At 35.9% G+C, this 15151-nt stretch overlaps 1 protein-coding gene across 1 annotated transcript in view; it reads right to left on the bottom strand.

Annotated features, from left to right (window-relative positions):
* Window positions 1-15151, bottom strand: part of PEX7 (peroxisomal biogenesis factor 7) — a 78832-nt gene that overhangs the window by 31892 nt on the left and 31789 nt on the right. Inside the window, exons 7-8 of the mRNA XM_045499766.1 lie at window positions 14503-14616; window positions 12929-12984 (exon numbers count right to left, since the gene is read on the bottom strand). Coding sequence (XP_045355722.1) covers window positions 12929-12984; window positions 14503-14616 — 170 coding nt within the window. The remainder of the gene's footprint in view (window positions 1-12928; window positions 12985-14502; window positions 14617-15151) is intronic.

The following is a 15151-nucleotide window of genomic DNA, read 5'->3' as shown; positions in this document are numbered from 1 at the left end:
CAGCTTACTTTCAAAACCAATACCCTAAGAAAATTACAAGCTATAATAAATTTGAACTCCTATGGCAAAGAGTTCAGAAATTTTCCTTTGTCCTAATATTTTTTATATGGACCTACTGCATCTCTCATCTACTTTGCTGTCCCTTCCTGACTTTTGTATCACTCAACCCATCAGATCTTTTTGTAACCTCACAGATTCCCATTTTTTTGAAGTGAACCTGAGTAGAACACATGGCATCATGGGCTTATTATTTTATTGTCTGTATTGCTGTTGAAGGGGATTAAAACATAGAAATTGTACACTAGCAAAACAATCTTGTAAAGAGTTAAACTTTCATTCATTAACTAAAGAATATTTACTGAGTGCTAATGCTCATTTGTTTGCATGACTAGATTGGAGAGTTGTTTATTTTTTGAACTTGTAATAACATAAAATTTAAAACTGAAAAATACTGTCTGCTAAATGAAAAATATGATTAATTTTGAAGAATTATTGAACAATTTTCAAAGGTGACTTTTAATTTTTTTAATGTTTATTTTTGAGAGAGAGAGAGAGAGACAGAGTGCAAGCAGGGGAGGGGCAGAGAGACAGGGAGACACAGAATCAGAAGCAGATTCCAGGCTCTGAGCCATCAGCACAGACCCCTACGGAGGGCTCAAACCCACCAGCCCCGAGATCATGACCTGAGCTGCAGTTGGACGCTTAACTGACTGAGCCACCCAGGCTCCCCTTAGAGGTGACTTTTAGAACAACTCATTCACAAATATCCACAAACCATATTTACAAACTTTCAAGGTTAATTACAAAATTCTAGAATTGAGATTCTCTATCAAAATAAATTCATTATATTTCAATTAAATCTTTCATTAGATCAGTATTTTAGAGGGACTTATACCACTTGATCACAAAAAAACCTTTAAGTCCAGGGAGCTATATATAACACAAAGCCTAGTGTATTCTGACAAATTAAAGAAAACCATTAGCTGATGGAAAGCTTGCTCTGAAAGTATTCATGGTTGCAATCTGCAGGAATACAGGATGATTTTCTGAAAAATGGCACATCTCAACAAGAGGAGAAAAAAGAAAAAAACAAAACTCTTATAGGCTTTGTTTACTGCTTACTGGTACAAACTGAAGAGCCATGCAATAATTTTGCAATAAAGTTTCAAACAAGTATCTATCTAAAAGAGGAAACAAAATGGGAAGAACCCTATATAGCATGAAATATTATCAGTATCCCGGGGATGAGATTAGTCTATGTTAAACTGAACTGTAACTGGCACCAAAACGTGGCTACCTAGGTTAACTACCTACAAAAATGTGGCAAAAGGTTATTTCACAGAAGCACAGACCCTAGTGTGACTGGATGAGGCTGCAGGAGAACTGTGTACCTAAATGCTGAAGAGCCAAACTGACAGCAGCTGCTTGCCTGGGCTTCGGCCCTTCACTAGCTATGAAACTGTTATCGCTACGAAATTGTTAACATCCTCATCACTGCAGCTAAGCATTTATGAGTAAGACCACTCAGGCTGTCGGGTTGCGGGATATCTCCACAGCTTTCAAGGATCTCCTTTACTGAACAACTCCTTTGTCAGCAGAGGACGGATACAGGGGATAAATGTGGGAAAGAGAAAAACACACGGAGCGGACCAAATAATTCTGTTCGTTTTCTGGTGACTGGACATGAAAGCTTGAGGAAAAAAACTCAGTGCGGAAAGAGGAGAAATGAGAAGCAGGCACCTGAGCAAAGCAGTTTCAGTACCTTCCTTTGCCCCTTGCTGCACTCTTGCCCTGGCGCTCCGAGGGACCCCAGATCCCGGGAAACATCTCACCTTTTCTATATAAGCTAGCTCCAGATAGTCTCTGTTTGACACATGCACACACACATAACTTGCACTAATAGTGCAGAAACATAAGGGATGCTGCTGAATTATAAGAGACAATTAGATTAGTAATTATTGGTGTTTATTCTCTGCATGGTTCATTCCATTAGGTCAAATCTCTAAGATTCAATTTTAGAATATTTAGTGTTGCTGCAATCCAGACTGGGGATTCAGGACAGACCTCAAGGGTGAATTATTTATCCTTGAGTTTTTAGGAGACAGAATAAACTACTACTTACTGACGAGTCGTAGCCGGTTGATCTAAATAAACAGGCTCACTATGTGCACAGATAACTCAGAGCGGGGAACACTGAGGCTCTCTGCCCAATTACCTTTTTCTTAAAAACTGTAATTGCACGGATTAGAGTCCACTAATGCTACAAGGCTTATGACAGAGAACAGCAGCTTCCTGAACAGTCTCTCAACCCTCCACCTCAGAGGCACCCACTTTACATTCTCTTAGCTGTTTCTTCTGATACTCTGTACTTACTTGCTCTATATTTCCAAATAACATGCTCACAGAATTCATTGACTATTTTCATTTTCACATATCATCCTTTGAACTCCTGTTACGGAAGATGAGGCAACGCATTATCTGCATCAGAAAATGTAAACATACACAACAAAAGCCACTCAGTTGCCTATTGAAAATGCACAACAGAAGTTTTTAAAAATTATAATGCAAATGAACTGGCAAACTCCACAAATTTTCTGTTGGAACTAATCAACACAATTTAAAGTTCAAAGCAGTGACTTATAGTGTATAAAGCTAAGGCTTAACATTCCTCACTCCTTTCAGATCTAAGTGTCTCTTCATGTGCTTGCATTAGGTTATGAATTAGACACGGATTTGGGTTGATTTTTCATGAAACATTTTAGTACTAAATAATTCTGAAAATGTTCTGCAGTTATAAATCAAGATATTTAAAATCAAAAAGTCTTATATATGTTTCTTTCTAATCAATGTATATTGTTTCATTTTACAGAAAATTACTTTCATTTTTCACCTGGCATTTAACTTGTAAAATTATGCTTCATTTCATCAAGAGATCTTTCCAGTATAAACAATAATCAACACAAGACTTTTCTAATTTAAACAAGTCAAATGGAAAAACCTTTGGGACATATAAAAACATCAATCTATCAACAAACTTGGGAGTTACTGCTTCACACATAGAAATACCTTAACCATTAGTTATATGAAGCTCAAAGAGAGTTATTAAATTGATCATTATTTATTAAAGAGATTATCAAACTGCATATTATAATTGATTGTAGGAGGAAAAATAAAAAATATCAATTTGTAAATTTAAGTGACAATCAGGATACTAATACAATGGCCCTGAATTTGTTAAGTAGCAAAATTTTGTGATCTAGTCAGTGCTGACTTAAATGCAATAGAACTGCAAGATTTGTCCTGCAAAAATATCACTTTCTTATCCCAACAGAACTTTCCACCTTAAATTCAGTTTTATTAATGACTACCTCAAACATAATTAAAGGGAAAGCCATATCAAAATGCAACTATTGTAGGCTTTTACATCCAGAGTAAGCAAAGAGTAATTTAACTTTTCATGCAACATAAATTCACTTACATCTAAAAGTTTAGTATATACATGTCCCAGGTACTAGGGACAAAATAACAAAACAGACAATCTTACCTACCCTGTAAACAAGCAATGTGCTTTATTAACACAAAACATATTCAGTACCAAAATATCCTTAGAAGAATCAAGCAAATATATGAATGCAAATATTCTCATTCTTGAAAAGTAAACCAGAGACAACTACGTTAAGATGCTTTCCTAACATCAGTGGTGAAGTTTAGTGAACCTTTGCCACAAAGCAAAACCTGTGATAGAGTTACAAAGACCCATCTAAGGTATCTGACAGGCACAGAATATTAAACAACTCTTTGATCACATTAAGGATTCAATCACCATTCCTCAGATGTAAATAGTGTCATATCATTAGCCACATAATTTCTTGTGATTTGATAAACAAATGTAGAGGAATTAAGAACTATATTAAAGGATGAGGTAAGGGCGCCTGGGTGGCTCAGTTAAGATTGAGCATCTGACTTCGGCTCAGGTCATGATCTCGATGTTTGTGGGTTCTGTGCTGACAGCTTGGAGCCTGGAGCCTGCTTCAGATCTTGTGTCTCCCTCTCTCTCTGCCCCTCCCCCGCTCGCGTCCTGTCTCTCTCTCTCTCTCTCTCTCTCTCTCAAAAATAAATAAACATTAAAAAAAATTAAAGATGAGGTAAAATGATCATTTGAAACTGCATACGAGCTCCCACTCAGCCGTGTTTCTTACCTATTTACTTTCACTGACCTTTTTTTTGTGGGTAAGGGGGACTAGGTAAAGTTGAAATGAAAGGTTTGCAAGGCAGAGTACATATTCAGCTATACTATCTGTTGACTTTGGCTGACCTTTTTTTATGGGGAAGGGGAAGAAAGAGAAGTGTCTGCCTGTGGAAATCTCTGTGCTAATAAACATAAGGATCAAAAAAGCCCATCAGCCACACCAAAGTTAAGACACTTACTATATAAAGGCAAGTCCCATGAGAGTAAATGCGACAAAGATAAAAGGCATTTCTGCATCTGCTGCTTTGTTAAGATTCTAAGTTTACTACAATATGATTAAAGACCATTTTCCTGCTCATGCAACATAATAAAGCTATTTATCTTATTTCACAATTAAACAGTATCACTAAATATCACATTTATGAGAAGGTATTAGTAAGAAACATTTTCAGTGTCTTATTTTACATGAGCAAATACAGCTTATTTTTCTCAAATGTTTTTATTTTAAAAATTACCAACCCACAAAAAAATTACAAAGAACATAGTGAACACTCATATATTCTTTGTCTAGACTCACCAATTATTAAAATTTTACATTTTTCTATCTTTCTCTATACATACACATATAAAAGAATACTTTTGCTGAGCGTTTTAAAAATAAATTGAAGAAATCAGAACTTGAGTGTCTTTTTCTGATTCTGCTTGTTTTTTAACAATTTTTTTATTTATTTAGAGAGAGAGAGAGAGCAGTGGAGGGGCAGAGAGAGAAGGAGAGAGAGAATGCCAAGCAGGCTGTGCATTTTCAGCTCAGTGTCCGATACGGGGCTCAATCCCAAGAAAAAGATCATGACCTGAACTGAAATCAAGAACTGACACGCAACCGAGTGAGCCATCCAGGCGCTCCTGTTTTTAACAACTGTGATCAGAAATATAAGAGCATATATTTACAGTGAGTGATACAGTACTAAGTACAAAGTTTGAGGCTTATAAATATGTGAATGAAAAAGAGAAGGAACTAAAATTTATTGAGTGCTTGATATGGGCTTGGCACTATGGGAACAGGCTTGCATACACTGATATTTAAATCTCATAATAATATGTTTTATGACCGAGGAAACAATGGGAGGTCAAGTGTCTTTATGAGAGATTAAATATAAGAATACCTAGTAATGGCAAATCCAGGATTTTAAACCAGATCTATTTTTCTATTACAACATGCTGCTTCCCTAAGCAATAATTTTTATTTTTATTTATTTTTTTTTTTTTTAATTTTTTTTTTCAACGTTTATTTTTGGGACAGAGAGAGACAGAGCATGAACGGGGGAGGGGCAGAGAGAGAGGGAGACACAGAATCGGAAACAGGCTCCAGGCTCTGAGCCATCAGCCCGGAGCCCGACGCGGGGCTCGAACTCACGGACCGCGAGATCGTGACCTGGCTGAAGTCGGATGCTTAACCGACTGCGCCACCCAGGCGCCCCTAAGCAATAATTTTTAAACAAATATATAATAATTTAGAGAAAAATACAGGCTGAATTGAAGCAGAACTGGTCAGGTGGTCATGGATTTGAATACAATGGTCCGCACGTGCTCAACTTTGTATTTGTGCCCAGCGTGCACTGATCTGGCTCATGCTGCACCTTCACACAGTGTGCTTCCCCCATCCCATCTCCACAATGTGACGAGAACTGCCGTTCACAGAGCTCCTCCAAGGTTTAAGCACCATAATTATCTAAAGTAAGGCGAGGTAAGGCATGAATGATGAATACCTTAACTCTCCCTACAGTACTTACATTTTAAAATAGGAAACTTATTATAACAATTCTCAAGGTATCTGCTACCTCTTTAAGCACTTGTTATGTGCCAAGAGTGTTTATAGTTTCATTTAACATTCTGAACATTCTGCAAAGCAGGTATCATTTCGTGTTTTTCACAGCTACTAAATGGAGGAAATGGCCTATCACCAAGTCTAATGGACTCAAAAGAACCTATGTTCACCCCACCACATAAAGGATTTTGAACCCATAGCGCTTTCCCATACGTCTCCAGAGAACAAAGAATGGGGAGACAGAGTGCTGGTTCGAGATCACTTCCTACTCCCACTTAGTACTTCTTTCTCAAAATTTGGAATTTTATTAACTTATAATCTATGAGTAGATAATTTAGAAAAAGTTAGCAATTCTGTTGTATCTTGAACTTAAATGTTCTTTCTGAATGAAATAGTTACGAAGTCTTGGTCCTAGACTGTCTAATCTAATCTCTCCCAATAAAAACTTAAAATTATATAAAGTTTAAGTATGTTGTCTGTCCAGGAATAGATCCTATTTGTAACTTGGGACTTAAATATATTTCAATAACATAGTACTATAGTTCACACAAGGACATCTGATATGTACTTACCCTAGTAACACTGCACGTGTTTAGGAATCTGACTTTTGAGAGGAACAAGAACCCAAAATAAAGAAAAAAAAAACACAGAAAAGTGAGTGTATGTGAAAAATGGCTATTTTTAAGTTATGTGAATTATATTAAGTGAGATTAAAAATAGTACATATAAAAGCAGAATAACATGCCATCTGCAAGCGAAGAAGCAGAGAGAAACATATAAAAAGTAAAAGAAACTATCAAGTAGAACTTTCTGGGGCCACGGTTTCTCAGGACAGTTCTACATTACACAGGCAGTTCAATAACTTACACATGGTCAGCCTTGGTCAGAGAAGGTTAGACTTTTGCTGAGAAAGATTCAAGATTGTAAACATACCTAAGTTATACTCCAATTAAAGAAGTGAAAAAAATTTAAGGTAAGGATACCTGAAATCCCACCTATCAGTAATCTTCTTTAAATTCTGGCTAGATCTTTCCAAACACTTTTCAACAAAAATGTGTACACAGTTGTACACAGTATACACGGTTGTATATATAGTTACATGTGTATCTGTATACACATATTTGTACACAGTTGTACACAGTATACACGGTTGTATATACAGTTACATGTGTATCTGTATACACATATTTCATAATTCTGAAAGGTTTTTAAATGCATGCTTGTTTTATGTGTCCACCACTGTCAAGACGCAATTATGTCGAATACTTCAACTCTGAAACAGCTATAGGTATTAGAAACAATACTGTACTTTGGCAATTTAGTCCCTAAGGAGATAATGTTTACGTAACAGGGGAAAATTATGTTATTTGGAAATACATAAAGGCCTGGACTTACAAGACGTGCTCAGATATTGAGGAATATAAAAAGTACCAGATCTGGAAATAAAAGATCTAGGTTCAAGTTTGGCTCCATTATTTGCCAGCCGTGTGATAATGGCCCACCCCTCCGCCTCCCTGGGACAACTGCCTTCTGGATATGGGAGTACACACCCACGGTAGCGTTGTACGGATTAAAGTAAATACTGTATGTGAACATACTTTGTAAACTAGACATAGCTAATCAAAAATAAGAAGTTAAATATAAGAACAGATATTGATGTGGCAGAAGTGGAGGCCTAAGACTCTTCTCCTCTTGGACCTATCCTGCTCAGCATTCCTACTGCCTGAAATCCATTCAGTAGGGCGCTACTGACCGGGGACCCCCAGCACTGCCACAAAACCAAATATGCCCCTACTAAGAATTACTGCGGGTTTAATTTAAAGTGTCAATGTAACTAGGGAAACACACACATTAAGCCTCAGGTCCTTTCACCTCCATACAAGTAAGTGGGTAAAAGTGTTCTTCCAAGGGGGTAAAAGTCACGGACAGGACAGGAGGTAAAGAATGCTTAAGTCAAGTTTATCTGGTATATACCTTTCCAGACACTTTTCAATGAAAATGCACATACACACACATATTACAATCATAAAAGCTTTGTAGAATCAATAATCATTTAGATCGCAATCACCTAGGTCTAGACCAGCCCCAGTGGAGTGCTTGATATTGGCCACGGTGGGAAGGCTTACGCCACTAAACTTATATTTCCAACACCACAAATCAGGTTGCCCCCACCTACCTAGAGAGCCAGCTGTTACACATTTATCAGGAAACCGCTGGTCAGCCCTTACTGTGTTTTATGTTGAATTAACAAACTGTTAATGAATTTAAATTGTATCATTATCAGGCCTTATAAAGAAGAAAAGGACTGCTAAAAATGCTAGTGTCTTGTATTTATAATTTCAGAGCTCAGAACTGACACTAAATTTAAAAGTTATGTACTTGGAGAACACGTTGACAAAAAAGGTTCACACTGTCACCAAGAAACTGAACTCCAAGGAGGCAGAGGACAACAAAAGGCCAGGTTTGAGGCTGCCTGCTTCTGTTGCCATGAAATACAAATTATTATCTCATCCCTGGAGACTAGAGCTGAAATGGGCCTCAACCCCAAAGGGACGGTCTTCTGTCGTCATCCATTCTGGTAGTAGTAATACTGACCATAGCAGCAAACACTTACATAGCACTTACTCTGTGCCAGCATATGTGTATATTACTCATCTAATCCTCATAACAAGCCTATATGGTAGGTACGATTATCCTCTCCATTTTAAGGAAGAGGACTTTGAGCTATGCCATTTTAAAATAGTGTGCTCAAGTTTATACAGAAAGTAAAAGGCAGCTGGGCTCCATAGTCCGTGGTCCTGACTCCTATGTTATCAGGGAATGTGCCAGCCCACAATTAGTCCATGCAACTTGGACTTTCCACTATCCCAAATCTGTATTTGTGACTACATAGCTCCCGGCTACTCCCACTAACCCAACGCAAACGACATGCTTAGGACTCCCTTTAGTGTGTTTCTACTTCTCTGCAGGCCTCTACTTTTATCGTTTCCTCAGCAAGATATTCTGAACCTTCTATTACAAGGGCTGTCAGATAACAGACATTCTATAAAAATGCCTGAATCATAGAACAGAGTACAGCTGTACCATTTTGTAACCAAAAAGGAGCTTAACAGTTGAGTTGGAAACATTAACATTGTTGGTATAGGCAGAGTGAGTTTCACATCATACATGCTTGGATGAGCACAGTTTGAAAACACTGGAATTAAAACTCACTTCATATTTTTCTTGCCAAAAATTCTCTAAGTCTAAAAGAAACACTGTTATTTGGTATCTTGCTACCAAAGACCATCGACAACAAAATGTTTGGAAGGTTAGAGTATTTATAAAAGTATCATGAAACTGAAGAGTATTCGTCGAAGGCTAATTTGATCATTTTAGCTTTTATCAATTTATGAAAGTTCTATCTTTAAATATCCGAGAAGATTTGCTACCCCTGGAAAAGACAAAATGTTGCCTTTCCTAATGAAAAAATGTAATTACAGCAGCTTTTACTTTTGCTTGGCTGTCATACATAGCAGATCTTTTGATTTCTGACTGGGATTACGCAACAATCTACTTAGTATGAAACCAAAAACAAGCACTCCGAATTCAAATCACGCTCATGCATGATTGCAGGGCAAACATGGCTCAGCAGAAAAAGAAGTAACCTAATGGACAGCACATCAGAGGAAGATAATATGCTAAAATCTACGGTGATAACATTCACAGAAGAATGGAAATAATTCACTACAAAATATTATAGATTTACTACTATTACCTTGAGTGAAGTTTAGAAAGAACCAACATGTACTGTTATAGAGCATATTGCCCATCAGCTAACGGGAATTCTGGTATTTTCATAAAGGCTGGAGTTTTTATTTAATCTAAACACACTAAATAATTTCATATGCTATGTTGCATACTACTTTTTAGATTTTTATTATTTACTCAGTGAAACATAATGAGCTACTACATAGGTAAACTACGTAAAGCTCTTTCTATTAAATATGATAGTATATCTACATAAAACAAAAATATGGAACTTGAATTTTATGTTACTAAATCACATCGTCAGTTTGGATATAATGTCTACAATATAAATTATTTTATTTATTTATTTATTTATTTTTAAAATATTTATTTATTTTTGAGAGAGAGAGAGAGAGAGAGAGAGAGAGAGCAAACAAGGTAGGGCCAGGGAGAGAGAAGGAGACAGAGAATCAAAGCAGAGTTCAGGCTCCAAGCTGTTCACGCAGTGCTGACGTGGGGCTCAAACTCATACACCGTGAGATCATGACCTGGATGTCAGACACTTAACTGACTGAGCCACCCAGGTGCCCCAATAGGAACTATTTTAAAATGAATTTTAAGGCCTTAAAAAACTAAATAAAATATAAAAATGAGCAAATAGATGAAATCTTATATTTGAAGAGTTTATGTTACAAAAACTAGCCACGCCCAACCTAGAGGCAGTAACTGTATAATTATCAGTGCTAAAAATTAAACAAGTTACGGGGGGTCTTTTGTCTTAAATCTTTTTTTATTAAAATGAATGTTCTGGCACTAAAAATATCATCAATCCAATGAGATTTAAAATTCTTCAGAGGATAAATTTAACTCATATCACGTGGGGTGAGAAAATCTACCAAAAACATATCTTTTCTGACCTTTCCAATGAGTGGTCACCACACACAAATAATGCGAGACATTATTAGAGTATAGTTAAAGCCGCATTCTCAGCATGTTTTGAGAATCACAAGATATAGTACCTATATTCAAAACTGAAATTTTAAAAAAATGATTTTTTTCTTCTTCTGTTTATTCACCTTCTCATAATAAAGTCTTTGACAGTCCTATATTGAAATACACAACTATTAACCTCCAGTTACATTTAGTCTGAAGGTAGAACAGTAATTTAGTAGCTACAATGTATGTTAAAAGTAAAATTCTCTTTCTGGAAAAAGAGGATGTTGCTTCTACATACTGCCTTTGATGGAAGTTGGTTTAAGTTTTTAATCCACTTCATATTGAGAAAATGATTACCATTTTTACAGAGGAAAAATAAAAAGAATACCAGGCTTCAGGTTTGACTAGGGATAATAGTCCCAAAGACCTTAAAATGGCCCTGGTGAATGGAAGCTTAGGGGACACTAAAAGTTTGGCTGGGAAGGCAAGAGAAATATAAGAGAAGAGTTAAAGGAAAATACAGGATAAAGGAACAAGGTACAGGCTAAAGGAGGAAGTCAACGGGGAAGTGAAGATTAATGATGTAGGAGGGAGAAGGGGTGATTTCAAGGAGTAAAGTCCTGAAAAAAACAAGAGCATGTGGGATTAAGAGCACTCATGTCCAGTGGTAGCAGAGGAATGGATTAGTACAGATTTAGATAATCTGCAGGTTTGCGGTAGAAACTGAGATAATTTGTGCTTGAGCCCTATAGTTTTCTGTTGTGTTTTTTTTTTGAAAAAAGAGAAAAACGAGGTCTTTTACTGAATAGGGTTGGTGAGGTGTCTTGAGAAGCGAAGCAAAGGCTGGAAACAGTTTAAAATTAGCACAGTATTTTTAAGCATGTCTTGTTCTGTAATTCTTATAATCGTCTTGTGAGGATAGACAATATTAATTCCATTTTACATATAAAGAAACCTGGACTCTAAGTTATGTAGGAAAACTACCTATTAAATGTCGTTTCCACCTATACGTTAAGGATCCCATATTATTTAATTATAATTTCACTTTTTCCAAATGCTTACAGATACAGCTGTGACACTTTTGATCTTATAGCACTTCACAGAATCATGACCTAAGTCATTCCTCTCCCCAGAAGCACTAAACATCTATCTTCCAATCTCTGTCTTGCTCAGGATTCAGGAAAGAAGCAAAGCCTAATTCTTAGAAATGGAGAGAAAAGTAAGGCCGTGAGCCTCACATTGTGATCATTTTTGAGCGTGTTTAGTTGCCTACAAGATTTTAGAGTAATACACTCATATTCAAAAGCCCAGTCTTAACAAATATTCCTGCGACAAATCTACATCTACAAAAGTCAGGCATTTCCCAACTGAGTCTTCAAGGATACTTAAGTATACGGATAAAACAGGGAATGGCCAGTAGGGTTAAGATCATGATGACAATTCTGAAAAGAAAGTATAGGTAGTCACTAGGTTTCTCCCTTTAAACAGGACAGAAATGGATTTAATATGTCCCTTCATAGGATTCCCAAATCAGAAAGACCCAATTAAAACTGTTAGAGATGCAAAAAACTCCAATTAGTGAGATTCTATTTCACAGAGACATGGCTTTGCAATTCTGGAACTGCTTTCTGAGCACTCTAGGGTTTGCAAATAAGTCCATATATTGTGGATAATGGGAATTAGGAGTTACAAATTTGGAAAAGGAGAAAAAAATAGAATAAATACTGTGTAGTGTAGAATTGGAACTGGGATGTATGGCTAGAGACACACATACACACACATAAATATTCATACACAGATGCATATGTGCACACACACATATACACACTCATCTACATACATTCACAAACATACATATACTCATACTGATTCTTTCAACTATAACAATCTCAGTCTTAAGATTCATATAATTAACCCTGAAGAAATGGAATTTCACAATTTTTAAAATCTAAATTTAAAAGAAATTGGCTACACAACCTACTGTGTAGAAAGGTGTCATTACAGGAATAACTATCAGGACAAAAGGCTTTTAACTGGAGCAGCAAGGCTATCTTTAAATAGCAAAGAATTTATGTATGCGGCAGTTATAAAAACAGAAAAAATACAGTATTAATCCCAGTGGCATAAATTCAAATGTGCCCAGCTCAGATCATTTTATTAGTACGATAAACACATTATCTTTCATAAAAGTTGAAAAGATACAAATGCTACTTAGTATTTCACAATGTAACTTATAAAAACCACCGTACCTTACAGTAAAATCATAGGAGCAAGAGGCCAGAACGGAAGCATGAAACGGTGAAAACTACAAAAAGAAAACAAAACTTTCGGTGAAAACTACAAAAACAAAACAAAACTTTCTCAAGTTAGCTGTCATTATAACTTGCTGCTTCATAAGGTTATTCCCACAAGCATTACAATAAATTAAAGTTTAGTCAAGACTGTCACTTAAAATTCTGCTTTCCCAAACCTTCCATGCCTTAATTCAAGGCAAAAATCTTCTAGTCTTTTAAGTATCATCTGCAGGAAAAACATTTACTTTTATATTCTCCAAAGAAAAATCATTCTTTAAGCTTTTTAGCACTTATTTAGAATAAAATATTCCCAAAGGGTGGCTATTCTGGAAAAATTAAATACATTTCATAATGCCTATCCAAAAATAACTCCTACAAATATAAGGGATTTAAGTATGTGATAGTACAAATATATAATTATATAATTTACCAATGTTACAAATACATATTATGATTGCTATTGGCACAAGTATCAAATAATCATTTAAATGTTAAATAAAAACATCTTTAAAAGAATTTTTATGTTATTCATACATCACAGCTAATGAAAAGGATAACAAGGACAAAAACTGCAAATTTAAAGAGGAATATCTTTTAGACAAATAATCAACATACTTTAACAGGCTTCCCACTGTAATTAGATTTCTTCAGTTTTTTTCTCTCCAGTATTTTAATGGTTATATATATAAATAAAACTACTTTCAAATATACTTTATAGTTTACAAAATACTTTCAGAATACGGAGTTTCATTCTCAAAAGCATTGTGAAGTAAATACTGAAAGTATTTCCCAACTACCAAAACCTGTGTACCATCAAAACAACATGGCGCTGCATCTCATATGTTGGGTTGCAGCCAATAAAAATTAAAATATTAATTTAACTAAAATTTAGAATTTTTAAAATAGGAATAACCCAATTATTTAAAAGATCAATAAAGTACTTCTTTACCCATAATGTAATAAAACAAAAAATGAAATTGGGTGATGTCACTTAACAAGATGTTTTCCGCAGTGACTTAGCAAAACCTACCAATAAAAGCTGGGAAACTAACATAAGCCACCTTATAACCAGGCAAATTTCTTGGGAGTAGCAGAAAAAAATTATCTTTATCTCATCCTCTGCTGTTTGCAGAGTGGAAAATTTTCTATACCCCAAATGTTTGTGAATATCCATACGTATTACCCTGTTAGAGAAAGGAATTAGCCACCTCTCTATAAACTTCAACAAAAATACCAAAAAGTAAATTACCTAGTTAAAAACACATGAAAAGGAATAGTAGAATGGAAATGACAGAATAAAAATACATTTGCAATTAAACTTAAGCACTGATTGGCTACATTGTCCCAATTTATTCAGTAATTATTCAAGTATTTTAACTAATTTTAGCTTTCATTTTTTATCATCATTAATTGGCTAACAAAAATATGCACAAAAAGAATCAATATTCCCAACCTCTAAACACCTTTTATATACGCTTCATTGATAATGTTTCTGTTTATGCTCTACCCATAGAAAGATGAACACTTACTTTTACTCTCCTAATAGCGTACGTGTGACCCAGAAGTTCGAATACTGGTTGCCGTATGTTCCGCAGGTCCCAGCCCCTCAAACTACAATCAACTGCCCCCGTCACCAGCAAATTCTGCAAAATGATTCACAAAAAGGTGAGCAGTGCACACGTCAGAACAAGGTGTAGTCTCAAAAGCACTGTGGAGTCTCCATTCTACCTTTAGTAGTATCAATAAGGACATAAGGGGTTAAAAATCATGCCTGACAAATGAGCCCACCTTTCTCTTCAGTGTTTTCTGAGGCTTCACCAGGTGTTAAAGGGCAAGAGGCCTGCTAACTTAGGAATATGGGGGAAGGGCAAAGGGTACAAATTAGGTTATGTTTTTCTAAATCTAATTCAATCATTGTGCCCCACTCTCATGAGCCATCTTAATATCTAATCATAACTGAGACCTTGTGTAAAAAGTGGTGATTCTTCTGTCTAGTCAGGTTTTACCAATCCTTCCATCTAGAGTCCTTGGTGAACTCACAGTTCCTGGGTAAATTGGGGCATGTGCTGGCTCCAAAGTCAGCCCCATCCCATGTCAACCAAAGCAGCAATTCATTGTCTTAATGTGCTGGGTTCCAGTGTAAGCTCATTTGAGGAAAAAATTTCAATGATTTAAAGC

This window comes from Leopardus geoffroyi, chromosome B2 (genome assembly GCF_018350155.1).
Source record: "Leopardus geoffroyi isolate Oge1 chromosome B2, O.geoffroyi_Oge1_pat1.0, whole genome shotgun sequence".
In the NCBI taxonomy this organism is placed as follows: Eukaryota; Metazoa; Chordata; class Mammalia; order Carnivora; family Felidae; genus Leopardus; species Leopardus geoffroyi.
The sequence above is the reverse complement of the archived record's forward strand: the minus strand, read 5'-3'. Positions and strand labels throughout refer to the sequence as shown.